The 17,667-nt window shown below is 42.1% G+C and overlaps 1 protein-coding gene across 2 annotated transcripts in view; it reads right to left on the bottom strand.

Moving 5' to 3' along the window:
* Nucleotides 1-1,520: 1,520 nt before the first annotated feature.
* The window catches only part of ppp2r5eb (protein phosphatase 2, regulatory subunit B', epsilon isoform b), a 34,020-nt gene continuing 17,873 nt past the window's right edge, over nucleotides 1,521-17,667 (bottom strand). For both annotated transcript variants that reach the window (XM_035743022.2, XM_035743023.2), the window contains 12 exons: nucleotides 13,761-13,957; nucleotides 13,406-13,507; nucleotides 12,598-12,690; nucleotides 12,332-12,462; nucleotides 12,171-12,230; nucleotides 11,726-11,834; nucleotides 11,469-11,522; nucleotides 11,300-11,350; nucleotides 10,733-10,852; nucleotides 3,728-3,855; nucleotides 3,457-3,558; nucleotides 1,521-3,128 (listed from right to left, as the gene is read on the bottom strand). In XM_035743022.2, the coding sequence (XP_035598915.1) occupies nucleotides 3,029-3,128; nucleotides 3,457-3,558; nucleotides 3,728-3,855; nucleotides 10,733-10,852; nucleotides 11,300-11,350; nucleotides 11,469-11,522; nucleotides 11,726-11,834; nucleotides 12,171-12,230; nucleotides 12,332-12,462; nucleotides 12,598-12,690; nucleotides 13,406-13,507; nucleotides 13,761-13,957 (1,247 nt within the window). In that variant the 3' untranslated portion in view covers nucleotides 1,521-3,028. The remainder of the gene's footprint in view (nucleotides 3,129-3,456; nucleotides 3,559-3,727; nucleotides 3,856-10,732; nucleotides 10,853-11,299; nucleotides 11,351-11,468; nucleotides 11,523-11,725; nucleotides 11,835-12,170; nucleotides 12,231-12,331; nucleotides 12,463-12,597; nucleotides 12,691-13,405; nucleotides 13,508-13,760; nucleotides 13,958-17,667) is intronic.

Genomic DNA, 17,667 nt, shown 5'->3' with positions numbered 1-17,667 from the left:
GTCTTTGTAAGAATCAAGTTGTTCATTTTTGACCATTTTAATTGAAAACAATCACAATAAGGTACTTAGTTATTTACCAGAAATGATTTGATATTGAAATAAAAATGGCTGCCCGCTGGGTGATGGTAATGAGATAAAGCGGTCACCCTTCCTTTCCTAATTGGCCTGCTACTGTTTCCCAGGGCATTACCTTGTGTCCAAACATGGGAGCAGGGCTTTGACAATGCACTGTCCCTGGTTATTAAGCCAAAACAGTCCTCTCCGTCTACAGCTGCCAAATCCTACTAGAATCCATCTAATTCCAGGCAGATTAAGCCAAGAGAATCCAGTTCCCATGTTGAACATTGTTAGGAACAGTCAAAATGACAGGGAGTAGAAAAACAAGAGCCACACTTAGAGCAGATCACAATCACAGCGTCAGCAGCGCCGCTTGGCCCTTTCAAACAGAGCAGTCAGAACTAGGGACTAAGACTTTTTTTTAAAGGTGTGCTCTGCCTCGATAGCGGTGGAAAAGATCAACACTGCCAGACACACAGTATAAATACCCTAAATAAAAGTAGAATCTAACCAAAATAAAGCTAAACCAATCAGACTGCCTAAAAAACTCCCCAGAAAAATTGCCATTGACAATAGAGAAAGGTTGCTCCTATATAATAATTAGTTATTCTCATCTTCATACACAACACAGTACAGATAATCTCTTACCTGTAGATGAAAACACCACACATGCATTTTCCTTTGGGATGATCTTGGCACAAAACCGAAAAAGTAAAGCTCCATTGTCCTCGTAAAACTTTGCCTACCAGCTATCTACAACAAAACATTCAGTGGTTACCCAAGGACAATACACTAGTGACTAGTCTGAGTGTGATGGTGTGTGCGCGCCAGGTCAACATTACACCCACCTTCCACACTCTCTCACACAGGTCAGATCACATTACACCTTAAATGACCAATTTAAGACCTAGTTAAGTGTTTTGATAACTTTGGTGCAGAAATATACATTATTCACTGATATTGTAACAGGGCTGAATAAAAGCTCACAAATGACATATCAGATGCAACTACATAGTGACTCAATGGCTGCTATGGGGTCCATCAGATGTGAAGTCTTGCTGCCCTCCTGTGGCACTCCAAGATAGATTTACATTTGTGGTCAAGTAAAATTATCTTTACTTGAAAATGGTTAAAAAAAATGATATGTTCTGCTAATTGTTGTTGAACAAGTCAATTAAACACAAAAAATAAGCAAACTCTTCTAATCGATCATTCGTCATATCAAAGGATATCGAGACGCTCTTCATGGACTGCAGGCCGCTTCACAGCTGTCGCTTGACTATCCAAGCGACAACAACAAGCAGAATCAATTAGTCATGAAATGCACAGCACCATTTCAGAGTAGCTCAGCAACAATCAAAAACACAAGACCCCTTCATTCATCCTTTCACCTCTCCATCAAACACAGGCACAAAACAAACAGCAGTCTATGGTCTGAAAATAAGGCAATCCAGCATCTGGGCTTTATCACAAAACAGGTTTAATTTAATATCTCTTTATTTTTTAAAATAATTAAACATTTGTATTTCTCCAACCCTTTTTTTTCTTCTTCATTTTAATCATATATCTTGGCCATCCTAAAGCACACGTTAATTCTGTCAACAATGGGGTCAACAATGCTGAACTTACTGTAAATTTGAACAGGATATCAACTGCTCCATGCCTTCCCTCTCTCTGCCCTGCCCTCACACTCACTCCACAACTAAAAAATAAGATCTGATGGTCAAAGAAGCTTAATCAAAAAATCCAAAATGAGAGCTAAAAACCAAGAAGGAAACAAAAAGAGAAAAAAGAAAGAGGGGAAAACACTATCATAAATACCAGTAAGTCTTACCTCTTATAATACCTCTTATATACTGGATACTCCTCGACTGTTCCGAAGCAAAAATATATGCTAAATTACTACAAGATACAAGATATCAGTGTACTGCATATAATAACAATATACAATTTTGTAATACTGTGAAGAGTACACCCGGGACGGATGCTCCTTTTCACAATAGGAGAGTTTGGCGCTTCTCTACAGCTCGCAATCGTTTTACATTTTTCGTATTTGCTGTGTGGCTGGAGGGTACCAGTGCCAGACTGATACCAGGCTGCCTGGTACTGCAGCGTCAAAGTCCACAAACCCAAAGAGAGACAACTGAACTGACAGATACCAATCAATCATTGGGGAGCCAGATGCACACAGATAAGTGAACAGACACAAAATGTGGAAGTGGGGAGAAAATGGTGCGAGAGGGTGGATGTAAGTGTGTGTATGAAGACCTTCCCTTTACCATTTCTTTTAACTCCCTGTACATACAGGCCCTTAACATGTTTGTCTCTTGGAGGAAGGGTCTAGAAATACGGGGGGTTCAATTCATTTCCTCATGGCTAATGGGTCCATAATACTAGCTTAGCTTGAGCATGGAGAGAGGCAGGTCAGGAGGGGTCAGAGGCTGGTCCTTACGGAGGGAAGGGGTGTCCTCTTGGTCAGGGCGGAGCCTCCCAAGTATCTCACTCAGTCAGGACGTCCCACACAGGGAGAGGTACAGAAGCACCACAGGAGACAGAGTGGAAGAGAGAAAGAGCATGGGTTTGTAGAGATGGAAAACGGGTTTGTATTCAGGGAAGTGGGGTTCTCAAAGGGCAAGGTTAAAACAATCTTTTCTTTCGCTGCAGATTTTTTTCCAAGAAGAGTTCATTTCAAGTCCTACTGTCCAATGTCTTTTTTCCCCACACAAGTTCTTTTTCTTGTTTTTTCTTCCTTTTTTTTAATAATTTTTTTTTCGCAGTAATATCAGTTTAAGGGAAAAAGAAAAAGTTATTTACAGTGATGTTGAAATAATGAAACAGACGTGTGAATCTACCGTAAAGTAAGTCGCACAATACAGAAAAGGAGAAAAAAAATAAAAAACACGGTTGCTCCATGTCGTTCCAGAGGGCGCAGCTCTGGTGGACATGGATGGGAGGGGAGTGTGGCGCTTCGTTAAGTGGGAATGATCCCGTCGCTCCTAAGGCCCCTCTTCAGCTCCAGGTCCCCCAGCTTCTTCCAAAGCTCCTCCCTCTCCTTCTCTTTCTTCTTCTCACTGCAGACAGTACAGATAACACAGGGGGGGGGAGGGGGGACTAGCTGCAGATTACTGAGAGATTACTACTGGGTTTACCACCACAACAACTACTCTTGGCCAAGTACCACCCAATCAAAATGTCTTATGCTGCCAGAGTTAAGAATCACAATATTACACACACACAGTATATGAGAGAAAGTGAGATTCTGTATATAAATAACTGTAAATGTTTGGTATGAACCTGTGTAGTGAGCATGGCCTATACGAGTGAGTGGGTGTTAAAAAAAACTACAACAGTGCTCTGACCACACCACATACGATCCTTTAGTGATGCTGCATATCTTACCGCTGGCGGTCTGACTTGTACGTAGCTGTGAGTTCATCAAACAAGGTACTGTTCATCTCCATGAAGGCTTTTAGTACGTTGTACACCAACGCCACTATCGCCCTGCAAGAAAAATGTAAAACATGCCAACATGAACTCTTTTACACTTTATTTTTTCTATATTGAGCCAAGAGTCTAAACAAATACAATAAAATATACAACCAAATACAAGAAGATAAATCAAGTTTTCTGATTGGATAAATCTGTGTGAGGGGTGCTGGGGTGGACTCACGGGTTCCAGTGCTCTTTGGAGATCCTGTAGAGGCTGGCAAACATGATGGGCAGGATGACGCTGGAGTTCTCCTCGATCAGACTCATTATGTACTCATTGTTCCAGTAGTACAGGGCCCTCTCCGCCACCTGCCAGGGACAGAAACACACACAGAAATCGAATACAAACAGCCATTGAAAGATGGTTGCAATTTCAGTTTAATCCATCAGAAAAGACAGATCAAATAATACAAACAAATATTGTGGTTCAACTCAAATATACTAAATGATAAACATTATATCAAATTTTTAAAAATACATATTTTTAAAGTATAATCTTTGTAAATGATCTCATGAATAGGACTGGTGGGGTTGTCACATATGCAGCTAAAGACCAAAATTGGTTAAAGAAAATTGGGATAAATAAAGTATACCAGTTACCAAAAAACATACCTGTGCATTATAGATTGAAAAATAGTTGGGAAGAGATTTGAGATGTACCATTTCCATGGCACATGGTTTATGAACTGATATGCAAAACAACGCTGGATTCAGCAATGGAATTTTTCCATTTAAATTATACCTTTGTGTCTGGATATCAATCCAGACAATACCGCATAATGAAAATGCAAAAACTGTTTTTTAGAAATATTTGTACATTCATCATTTAAAAAAGACAAATCATTTATTTATATAGGTATTCAGACCCTTTTCTATAAGACTCAAAATTGAGCTCAGGTGCATCCTGTTTCCATCGATCATCCTTGAGATGTTTCTACAAGTTGATTGTAGTCCAACTGTGGTAAATTCAAATTGATTGGACATGATTTGGAAAGGCACACACACGTCTATCTATATAAGGTCCCACAGTTGATAGTGCATGTCAGAGCAAAAAACAAGACGTGAGGTGGAAGGAATTGTCCGTAGAGCTCCGAGACATGGTTGTGTCAAGGCACAGATCTGGGGAAGGGTAACAAAACATTTCTGCAGCATTGAAGGTCCCCAAGAACACTGTGGCCTCCATCATTCTTAAATGGAAGAAGTTTAAAACGAACAACTCTTCCTAAAGCTGGCCGCCTGCCAAACTGAGCAATCGGGGGAGAAGGGCCTTGGTTAGAGATGACCAAGAACCCAATGGTCACTCTGACAGAGCTCTAGAGATGGGAAAACCTTCCAGAAGGACAACCATCTCTGCAGCACTCCACCAATTAGGCCCTCATGTTAGAGTGGTCAGACGGAAGCCCCTCAGTAAAAGGCACAGGACCGCCCTCTTGGAGTTTGCCAAAAGTCACCTAAAGGACTCTGACCATGAGAAACAAGACTCCCTGGTCTGATGACACCAAGATTGGCCTGAAAGCCAAGTGTCACATCTGGAGGAAACCTGGCATCATCCCTACGGTGAAGGATAATGGTGGTAGCATCATGCTGTAGGGATGTTTTTCAGCGGCAGGGACTGGGAGACTAGACAGGATCGGGGGAAAGATGAACGGTGCAAAGTATAGAGATCCTTGATGAAAACCTGCTCAGGACCTCAGACTGGGTTGAAGGTTCGCCTTCCAATAGGACAATGACCCTAAGCACACAGCCAAGACAACGCGGGAGTGGCTTGGGGACACGTTTCTGAATGTCCTTGAGTGCCAGAGCCCGGACTTGAACCCGATCTAACATCTCTGGAGAGACCTGAAAATAGCTGTGCAGCATGGCTCCCAATCCAACCTGACAGAGCTTGAGAGGATCTGCAGAAAAGAACGTGAAAAACTCCAAATACAGGTGTGCCAAACTTGTAGCATCATACCCAAAGAGACTTGAGGCTGTAATCGCTGCCAAAGGTGCTTCAAAAAAGTACTGAGTAAAGGGCCTGAATACCTATGTAAATGTGATTTTTTTCATTTTTAAAGAATTTGGTAAAAATGTTTCTAAATGTGTTTTTGCTTTGTCATTGTGGGGTATTGTGTGTAGATTTAGGTGGAAAAAACTACTTAATACATTTTAGAATAAGTCTAATGTAACAAAATGTGGAAAAGGGAAGGGGTCTGAATATTTCCCAATGCACTGTATATGGGGGATACAACCATCCCAGCTCTGCAGATTTTGCTGCGAAGAGACAGAATCATTATATCATTTGTTTTGGTACTGTCCATATATATGTAGCTTATTTTTGGTCACAGTTCCAGAAATGGCTGAAGAATTACAACATGTACCTCGAGCAAACTCTGCAGATAGCGCTACTAATGCAGCAGACATTTTTTGGTATCCTTCCCCAGATCTGTGCCTCGACACAATTCTGTCTCGGAACTCTACGAACAACTCCTTTGACCTCATGACTTGGTTTTTGCTCTGACATGCACTGTCAAGTGTGGGACCTTATATAGACAGGTGTGTGCCTTTCCAAATCATGTCCAATCAATTGAATTTACCACAGGTGGACTAATATCGAAGTTGTAGAAACATATCAAGGATGATCGATGGAAACACGATGCACCGGAGATACATTTTGAGTCTCATAGCAAAGGGTATGAATACTTAGTCAAGTACATAAGTATTTGGACAGTGACACAATTTGCAGCATTTTGGCTCACAATGGATTTGAAAGGAAACAATCAAGATGTGCTTTACGCGTCGACTTTGATCTTTAATTTATGGGTTTTGTCAATTATTATATGAACCGTGTAGAAATTAAAACCATTTTTATACATAGCCCTCCGATTTAAGGGGTTCAAAAGTAATTGGACAAACTAACATATTCATAAATTAAAATGGTGAGTTTTAATACTTGCTTGCAAATCCTTTGCAGTCAATGACTGTCTGAAGTCTGGAACCCATAGACATCACCAGATGCTGGGTTTCTTCCCTGGTGATGCTCTGCCAGGCATTTACTGCAGCTGTCTTCAATTCCTGCTTGTTCATGGGGCATTTTGCCTTCAGCAAGTGAAATGCATGCTTAACTGGATTCAGGTCAGGTGACTGACTTGGCCATTACAGAACATTCCACTCCTTTGCCTTAAAAGTATTGGGTTGCTTTCGCAGTACGCTTCGGGTCATTGCTCATCTGCATTGTGAAGCGCCATCCATTGAGTTTTGAAGCATTTGGCTGAGTCGGAGCAGAAAATATAGCTATAAAAACACTTCAGAATTCATCCTGCTGCTTTTGTCAGCAGTCACATCATCAATAAATACAAGGGAACCAGTGCCACTGGCAGCCATACATTCCCACTCTTCACAGGTGAGGTGGTATGCTTCGGATCATGGTCATAGGATGTTGTTCCAGAACTGTACAGGCTTTTTTAGATGTTATTTGGAACCTCTAATCTGGTCTTCCTGTTATTGAGGCATACCAATGGTTTATATCTGGCCAACTGTTGTGAAGGGGTTTTTCTTCACCAGGGAAAGAATACTGTCCATGACAGTTGTTTTCCGTGGTCTTCTGGGCCTTGTGGTGTTCCTGAGCTCACCAGTGTGTTTTTTATTTTTAAGAATGTACCAAATAGTTGATTTGGCCACACCAAATGTTGTTGCTTACTCTGATGGGTTTGTTTGGATTTTTCAGCCTAATGATCGCTTGCTTCACTGGCAGTGACAGATCTTTGGACTTCATATTGAGGGTTAACAGCAACAGATTACAAATGCAAATGCTGCACTTGAAATCAACTCTAGACCTTGTATCTGCTTACTTGTAAATGAGCTAATGAGGGAATAACACACCTGGCCATGGAACAGCTGAGTAGCCAATTGTCCAATTACTTTTGGTCCCTTAAAAAGAGGGGGACCACAAATAAAAAATGTCATTCCTACACCGTTCACCCGATTTGGATGTAAATACCCTCAAATTAAAGCTGTAAGTCTACACTTCCAGCTCATATTCATTATTTCATTTCAAGTCCAATATGCTGTGGTAGACAGCTAAAATAATAATAACTTAGTCAGGTCCATAAATATTTGGACATTGACCATGTAAAAAAAGGTAAAAAAATATTTATGCATTTGCAAAAATGTCTAAGAATCTGTTTTATGGGGTAGTGTGTGTAGATTGAAGGGGAAAAACTCCTCCCGAAGCCACCTCTTCACTGTTGACGTTGAGACGGGTGTTTTGCGGGTACTATTTAATGAAGCTGCCAGTTGAGGACTTGTGAGGCATCTTTCTCAAACTAGACATTCTAATGTACACGTCGTCTTGCTCAGTTGTGCACCGGTGCCTCCCATTCCTCTTTCTATTCTGGTTAGAGCCAGTTTGCGCTGTTCTGTGAAGGGAGTAGTAATACAGCGTTGTACGAGATCTTCAGTTTCTTGGCGATTTCTCGCATGGAATAGCCTTCATTTCTCAGAACAAAAATAGACTGATGAATTATAGAAGAAAGTTCCTTGTTTCCAGCCATTTTGCGCCTGTAATCGAATCCACAAATGTTGATGCTCCAGATACACAGCTAGTCTAAAGGCCAGTTGTATTGCTTATTTAAATCAGGACAACAGTTTACAGCTGTGCTAACATAATTGCAAAAGGGCTTTCTTATGATCAATTAGGCTTTTGAAATTATAAACTTGGATTAGCTAACACAACGTGCCATTGGAACACAGGTGTGATGGTTGCTGATAATGTGCCTCTGTATGCCTATGCATATATTATATATATTTTTTAAGAAAATCAGCTGTTTCAAGCTACAAAAGTCATTAACAACATTAATGTCTACACTGTATTTCTGATAAATGTAGTGTTAATGGCCCAAAAATTTCTCAGTGACATTTCTAAGTGACCCCAAACTTTTGAACGGTAGTGTGTGTGTGTGTGTGTGTGTGTGTGTGTGTGTGTGTGTGTGTGTGTGTGTGTGTGTGTGTGTGTATGTACAGTACCCGTCATTAGTTTGAACAAACCTACTCATTCCAGGTTTTATTTTTAGTATTGTCTGAATTGTAGAATAATAGTGAAGACATCAATACTATGAAATGACATATGGAATCATGTAATAAACAAAAAAAATATTATACACTGCTCAAAAAAATAAAGGGAACACTTAAACAACACAATGTAACTCCAAGTCAATCACACTTTTGTGAAATCAAACTGTCCACTTAGGAATACATTTCACATGCTGTTGTGCAAGTGGAATAGACAACAGGTGGAAATTATAGGCAATTAGCAAGACACCCCCAATAAAGGAGTGGTTCTGCAGGTGGTGACCACAGACCACTTCTCAGTTCCTATGCTTCCTGGCTGATGTTTTGGTCACTTTTGAATGCTGGCGGTGCTTTCACTCTAGTGGTAGCATGAGACGGAGTCTACAACCCACACAAGTGGCTCAGGTACTGCAGCTCATCCAGGATGGCACATCAATGCGAGCTGTGGTAAGAAGGTTTGCTGTGTCTGTCAGCGTAGTGTCCAGAGCATGGAGGCGCTACCAAGAGACAGGCCAGTACATCAGTAGACATGGAGGAGGCCGTAGGAGGGCAACAACCCAGCAGTAGGACCGCTACCTCCGCCTTTGTGCAAGGAGGAGCAGGAGGAGCACTGCCAGAGCCCTGCAAAATGACCTCCAGCAGGCTACAAATGTGCATGTGCCTGCTCAAACGGTCAGAAACAGACTCCATGAGGGTGGTATGAGGGCCCGACGCACACAGGTGGGGGTTGGGCTTTACAGCGTTATTTTAGTGTTCTCTTTATTTTTTTGAGCAGTGTATTATAAATATATTATATATATTTTATATTTGAGATTCTTCAAAGTAGCCACCCTTTGCTTTGATGACAGCTTTGCACACACTTGGCATTCTCAACCAGCTTCATGATGTAGTCCCCTCGTATGCATTTCAATTAACAGATGTGCCTTCTCAAAACTTAATTTGTGGAATTTCTTTCCTTCTTAATGCGTTTGAGCCAATCAGTTGTGCGGTAACAAGGTAGGGGTGGTATACAGAAGATAGCCGTATTTGGTAAAAGACCAAGTCCATATTATGGCAAGAACAGCTCAAATAAGCAAAGAAAAACAACAGTCCATCATTACTTTAAGACATGAAGGTCAGTCAACATTTCAAGAACTTTGAAAGTTTCTTCAAGTGCAGTCGCAAAAGTCATCAAGCGCCATGATGAAACTGGCTCTCATGAGGACCGCCACAGGAACGCAAGACCCAGAGATACCTCTGCTGCAGAGGACAAATTCATTAGAGTTAACTGCACCTCATATTAAAGCCCAAATAAAATGGACCAAGAAACACGAGCAATGGACATTAGACCGGTGGAAATCTGCCCTTTGGTCTGATGAGTCCAAATTTGAGGTTTTTGGTTCCAACCGCCGTGTTTTTGTGAGACGCAGAGTAGGTGAACAGATGATCTCTGCATGTGTGGTTCCCACCGTATAGCATGGAGGTGGTGTGTGATGCTGTGGGGGTGCTTTGCTGGTGACACTGTCTGGGATTTATTTAGAATTCAAGGCACACATAACCAGCATGGCTACCAGAGCATTCTGCAATTATACACCATCCCATCTGGTTTGAGCTTAGTGGGACTATCATTTGTTTTTCAACAGGACAATTACCTAAAACACACCTACAGACTGTGTAAGGGCTATTTGACAAAGAAGGAGAGTGATGGAGTGCTGCATCAGATGACCTGGCCTCCAAAATCACCCGACCCTCAACCCAATTGAGATGGACCGCAGAGTGAAGGAAAAGCAGCCAATAAGTGCTCAGCATATGTGGGAACTCCTTCAAGACGGTTGGAAAAGCATTCCTCATGAAGCTTGTTGAGAGAATACCAAGTGTGAAAAGCTGTCATCAAGGCAAAGGGTGGCTACTTTGAAGAATCTGAATATATTTAGATGTTTTAAACACTTTTTTGGTTACTACAAGATTCCATATGTGTTATTTAATCGTTTTGATGTCTTCACCATCATCAGTGGTGTGCTGTCGAGCAAACTCCTATGGTCATTGCCATGACAAGATAACGATCATAGGAGTAGACTACACAGCAAACAGTCATAGATATACTGAGATTAACCCTAAAAAACTGACAAGGTGTGTTCTTCTGTGTAGACTGACTGACCTGGAAGTGTGGGCTGGACACACATCTGGATATCTGTTTGAAGAGCGGCTCCTGGATCTTGACGAACTGTGTCGGCTCGATCACGTCTAGGATCTCCTCTAGCTCCCCCAGGTACATAACCTGAGAACATACCCAGTTACAAACACACCCTAACCCAGGTACATCACCTGAGAACATACCCAGTTACAAACACACCCTAACCCAGGTACATCACCTGAGAACATACCCAGTTACAAACACACCCTAACCCAGGTACATCACCTGAGAACATACCCAGTTACAAACACACCCTAACCCAGGTACAACCCAGGTATATCACCTGAGAACATACCCAGTTACATACACACATGAGCAGGACAACACACACACACACACACACACACACACACACACACACACACACACACACACACACACACACACACACACACACACACACACACACACACACACACACACACACACATCCTTACTATCTAGGTACCACATCTAAACTCCCATTAATACTTCCCAGCAGCAGCAGGTCACTGCTCCAGCCCCAGTTAGGGCAACGCCCAGGGCTCTTACCTCTTTTTGACTGCAGGTTTTTGGCCAGAACTTCAGTAATCCCCTGATGACCTGTGATGAGAGCGAGAGATGGGGGAAGTAGATGAATGAGTGGAGACAGTGAGAAATCCTGATAATTCAAAGTTCCTTCTGATTAGAGGGTTGGTGTGACCATGGGGGGGGCACTTACTGGTTCTGTTAACGCTGGGTCTTTCTCTAGAAACTGTACAATGCAATACGCCAACTGGAAATAGGTCACAATAAAGAAAAGAATGTGAACACATTGTCAATGTTATGGTTGGAAAATACTAATACTAATTGGGATCAACTCACTGGACAGAGAAGTACAGTATTTGGGAGACAGACTCAATCATGTAGAACATTACCAACACAATCATGATTTCACACCTGGACTTACACACACGCATAAACACACACACACACTACCTGTGCGTGGAAGAGGGACAGACTCCTGACAGTGTGGAGGGGGATCAACACCTTGACCAGGAACTGTTTATGCTCTGCTTTGAGCGGCAGGGCAAAACCATTGATTATGCTGCAAGAGAGAGAGGAGAAAGGCAGAGCTAAGCCAGTAGGGCAAATTATACATGTCCATACAAAGAGGCCAGAATATACTATTGAGTCGACTGGTGAATCAAATGTTAACAAGACAGAGGACAACATATATTAACGATCAATCGCTTTACATGGGCCAACAAATTACACAGGTACTGTAGCTACTTTATGCAAGGTAACCAACACGCCTTAGGCTTGACTACAGTACTACAGTTCCCAGGGAGGATGAAGAAGTAAAACATGTTTTACTCCATTAAGACAGCGCCAGAGAACAAAGGCGTCAGAACTAACCACAGGTCAAACCAGTGTCACATACCTTCCCAAGATCTCCAGCAACTCAGCAACCCCGTTGAAATGCTCAGTCTCATAAACAAAACTTTACGGGAGAGAGAGAGCGAGAGAATAAACCTTAGTGAAACATCCGTGAAAGTATCATGTCAATATGAATATAGTGAGAATGAGGAGCGCCGGTCTTACCGTAGAAAAATATTATTGATCTGTTTTCGTATAAAAGCCCTCAGCCCCAGGAATTTCCCATAGATTCTGTGTAAGACTGTTTTCAGGTAGTCTCTCTCCCGAGGGTCCTCACTGTCAAAGAGTTCCAAGAGCTACAGAGAGCGAGAGAGAACGAGAGATTAAACAACTACAAACTACTCAAACTTGTACAACACTACTCTACATTTTTGAAGTGCATCTCTACAGCATCTCCAATGTAAAAATAAAATTTAAAAAACACCACTCACCTGTAGAACGAATTTCTGGTCTATGTACTTTTTGGCAATGCTGGGCTGGAATTCCTGACTCTCCAAGAATCGTATGAAGAACTCATACACCAGCTATGACACAGAGAAAGCGAGAGAGCGGTGGAAGAGGTTAAGGGACAGAGTCTTCATAGTGCAAATGTAAGGCTATGGAGAGACTGGAGCAGGACAGACTGGGAGGTCAATAGGTCGCAGCAGGTCAAAGGTCAGAGGCATACCTTGGGTAGGGTCCTTATTACCTTTAGTGGTAACCAGGGTTACAAGATGGCCAGGGGGAGGAGGGCTTATGTTTATATATATATATATTTTAATTGGTCAAATGAATTTGGCTGTTTTTGGAAATGTTATAAACGATAAATATAATTAAAAAGTTTTACCAGGAAGAATCTCCTTGAGATCTTCATCTAATTTCTAAAGGAGTTCTGGGAGGCACAGCAGCAGGTACACAGAAAAGGGGGTGAGAGACAGAGCACCTGACACTAGACCTGTAGCCATACAAGGGACTGTCAGAGCCAGGACTTAAATGGGAACTCAAAAACTATATATTTTTAAAAAATGTATTAGTCCACTGTTGATACAGTCCCAAAATGTTATGGCATGTCAGCAGTCAAGTTATCAAGATATTGGACTTTCAAGAAGCAAAGTGTCACCGGCCACATCATCATGCATTAAAGATAAACATCAAGATACCAAGGATTCCAGGTAGGTTTTTACAGAGGGGAACAACACTCAGTCTCCAATAGAAGGCAGTACACACACACACACCAATCAATTGTAGCCTCAGTGTTACCTGTAAGTGTGGCCATGAGGCCTCCAGTGTGGGTTCATCCTCCTCTGGGTCAAACTCATTACTGTCACTGGGTGGAAGGGTCCGGAATATGTTGTAAGACACCTGGGAGACAGGGCAGAGAACAATACACAATCAACTGACTTCCCTGGAGATTAAGGCAGTGGACATGTGAGTGGAGTGAGTAATATGAAAATCAGTTTTATAGGCAACTCAGGCACTTCAACATGGATGTGAAACAGAAACGTTGATTGAGGTTCATTGTATTTATCATTTTTAATCAACAAACTTAAATTGGCTGGAAGCAAGTATATTTATGGCATGAGTGCGTGTTCTGTTTAGTGTGTTGTAGCCTCACCATTTTGACCACCTCCGGGTAAGCCTGTTCTGTCAGATAGCCCCTGCTGACGGTGACATAGTCCACCAGCTCGTTGAGCGTGGAGCGCTTGTACTCCTTCATCTTCAGGTCAGACAGCGTGTCCATGAAATCAAACACAGTACAGCACTGCTGCAGCTTCTTCAGGAACAGCTCCGGCTGCTCCGGTGCCGGCACGTCTACACGCAGGGAGAGAGAGAGATGTCAGGAGTGAGAGGCCTACTAGTATAGGGAGACTTCTAGCAGAGAGGAAGAGGACAACATGGCAGAAACAGAGCAATCACATTAGAGGATATCTGAACAGAGCCCTGAAACCAATAATAAAAGAAAGCTGGAGGAGAGATTGAGACCTTTAACGAAGCATGTGACAAATAACATTTGATCATCTCTGTGCCCACACGCATGCACACACCACTTGACCCTACAGGTCACTCATCACTGCAGAATGTGGCTCTAGTCAACAAGTATGCGAGTAGCATCCACAGAAAACAGTGTAGCACAGGCAGAAGAACAAAGACCATACAGACCAGAGGAATGGGCATCTGTCCCAGAGATTGGGAAACTGATCAATAAAAATGTAATAATGTAAAGAGGTTTCCATCAGGGACCAGTTTGCCCAAGAGCTTCAACCGAGGCTATATGTACTAGTACTTATATCTAGGTAGTGTAGTCTTCTGAGTCTCCTACATAGTGCATTAGTCTGTTCCTGTAGTTCAAACAGGCGGTATAAAACACACAGACAGTACTGTTAAAAGTGACCTTATCATGGACCATCGCTAAGACACCAACTATCTACCCGGTATTCCTCAGCCAAGCATCTGTCAACATGACATTACACAGGGCAATATCTCAGCCAGACCAAGAGGCATGGGTTAGACAGAGCACAGGAGAGGCCAGGTTTACAGAACAAGTCTACCAGGCCTGTAAAAGAATAGTAGCCTTGTAATCCTTCAGTGTGTTTACTGTATTTATATTTGGGATATCGTTTCCAACAGTAAAAGTAAAATTGCTGGAGGACATCTTTAAATTCCCAGTGGAGTCCAAATTCAGTTGTTGTGTTTTGTATCATATTGCACAACAGCTGATGAAACCAACACTGTAAAAGTGTGACTTACATTTTTTTTGTTATTTCCTGATAGCTGATGGTTGAAAATATAAAATCTACACAGGACCTTCTAAAAAATCAAATAAAAATCAGCAGTTTTGCATGGGCGGGAGTGTCGGCTTTCAACGGTGACATAACCATACGGTAAAATGGTTTATAGACCAATAACAAAATAGTTCCAAACTGCTCTGCCAATAACAGCTAGTTTTCAGTTCTCTTTACCACTCCCTTGACAGCCCGAGCAAAATTATTGCTTGAGAAATAATTGTGGTAAAAAGCTAGTTTTGCCCATTTGAATGGAAATCTATTACATTAAGGTACTTAACTGTTACCCAGATATTATTTGACATTGATATAAAAATGGCTGCATTGAGCATTTGTAACCTTTATTTAACTAGGCAAGTCAGTTAAGAACAATTCTTATTTACAATGACGGCTTACTCCGGCAAACCTGGACGACGCTGGGCCAAACGTGCGCCGCTCTGTGACTCCCAATCTCGGTAGGATGTGATACAGCCTGGATTCGAACCAGGTACTATAGTGACGCCTCTTGCACTGAGATGCAGTGCCTTAGACCGCTGTTCTACTAAGGAGCCCATTTAAAAGGACAAAAAAATATATATGCACATTAATGTTATAAACTTAGCGTTAGGACATCAATTCAGGCAATTTATCTCGAAATGGATATTTGTCCATATCGCCCAGCGTTACATATCCAAACAGGTGTCTGACTTGGACTCTAGTCTCTCTTGACAGACAGGTTGCCTCTGACAATGTACCAATGCACCAGCTTACATGTCTGTAGAAGTTCCGGCGTCAGTTGGGATAGAGTACAAGTGGAAAATGGGACACGTGTCACCGGTGACGTTACTGCCATATACGCTTGTTGCCCGAGCTAAACATGAGCAGAATGTCTGCCTGTATTCCTGCCTACCCAAAATCTGGATTTGCTGGCAAAGTTGGTCTGAAGGCGACCCTCCCTGGAACAATATTTTTTCCTCTTTCAAAATTTCCAAGAGAATCCGACATTACCCCCTGGCCTAATGCTCTTGTTCCTATACCTATCCAAGTTTAAATCACAGATAGCTAGGACCATCAGGGTGAGTGCGTGGTTAGTCTAGTACAATGCCTCTCCTGTTAGGCCTGCCCCACCGTGTGTGTGTGAGTGTGTGTGAGTGTGAGTGTGAGTGTGAGTGTGAGTGTGTGTGTCATCAGGGTGGAGGGGTCTGTGTAAGAGTCTGTGGCTGCTGCCTGTCACCTTCCTGGTTGGTTCATATAATTAGTGCACCAGTACAGTCAGTGATGGTCTTCCATCCAACCCCTGGGTATATAGGAGAGGAGTAGCATGTGAATGGCCTTAAAAGGAAGCTATTAATAGAGCAGAGTCACACAGGAGAGAGAAATCCCTCCAGGGAGAAGGAGCGCCCGGCTGGGCCCAGCACACAACCAACACACAAACGCTCGTGATGCCATTATTCCAGGTGTTGTTCATCAGTTGATGTGAGAAAGTCTCCTGGAAGAGCGATTTTGAAACTATTAACTTTGATATGAAAATCAGCAAAATATATAGGATCTTGAAACTATGGAGAGTAAAACCTGTCCATCTACAAGAAATGTACCCTGATTAAATATGTCAACTGCGATATTTCTAAATAATTATTCATTGCTCTACCAAATCCAGGAGAATCCTTGTTGAAATGCGAGAAAATTATATTTGGAATGGCAAACCAGATAAAGCTATGGGCACATTTAGATGCAATTGGAGAATAATCAGAACCCTTCCCATAATCCACATTTTGTAACATTACATCCTTATTCTAAAATGGATCAAATATTTGTTTCATCACCCATGTACACACAATAACCCATAACGACAAAGTGAAAATACGTTTTTAGAATTTTTGCAAATGTATTAAAAATAACAGAAATACCTTATTTACCTAAATACCCGGTGCTTTCTGTTTCCATTGACCATCCTTGGTATATCCACCTGTGGTAAATTCAATTGATTGGAAATAATTTGGAAAGGCACAGACCTGTCTATATAAGGTCCCACAGTTGACAGTGCATGTCAGAGCAAAAACCAAGCTATGAGGTCGAAGGAGTTGTCCGTTGAGCTCGGAGACGGGATTGTGTCGAGGCACAGATCTTGGGAAGGGGGCCAAAAAAATGTCTGCAGCATTGAAGGTCCCCAAGAACACTGTGGCCTCCATCATTCTTAAATGGAAGAAGTTTGGAACCACCAAGACTCTTTATAGAGCTGGCCGCCTGCCAAACGGAGCAATCGGTGGAGAAGGGCCATGGTCAGGAAGGTGACCAAGAACCCTTTGTCACTCTGACAGAGCTCCTCTGAGAAGATGGAAGAACATTCCAGAAGGACAACCATCTCTGCAGCACTCCACCAATCAGTCCTTTATGGCAGAGTGGCTAGATGGAAGCCACTCCTCAGTAAAAGGCATATGACGACCCGCTTGGTGTGTGCCATACAGAGTTGGCTACAATTTAAATTTCATCCCCCAGAAAAGGCAGATCAAATATTACAGCAAATAATATGGCTAAACTCCAATTTACTGAAAACATTTAAGGGTATAATATTCATGAAGGACATTGTAAACAAGTAACATTTTCACAAAAGCAACTAAGAGGCAATTACTTCAAGAAGAAATTAAAGAATGAGTCTGTCTACTACACAAAACAGAAATGGCTTATACTTATTAGTATAAATCGAAGTCAAAAGGTTTGACCGCAGTGCCGCATAAAGTTAAAGTTCGTTGGGAAACAGGC

Source organism: Oncorhynchus keta, chromosome 29 (assembly GCF_023373465.1).
Source record: "Oncorhynchus keta strain PuntledgeMale-10-30-2019 chromosome 29, Oket_V2, whole genome shotgun sequence".
Lineage (NCBI taxonomy): Eukaryota > Metazoa > Chordata > Actinopteri > Salmoniformes > Salmonidae > Oncorhynchus > Oncorhynchus keta.
Note: the sequence above shows the minus strand (reverse complement) of the source record. Positions and strands in the feature narration are given on the sequence as shown.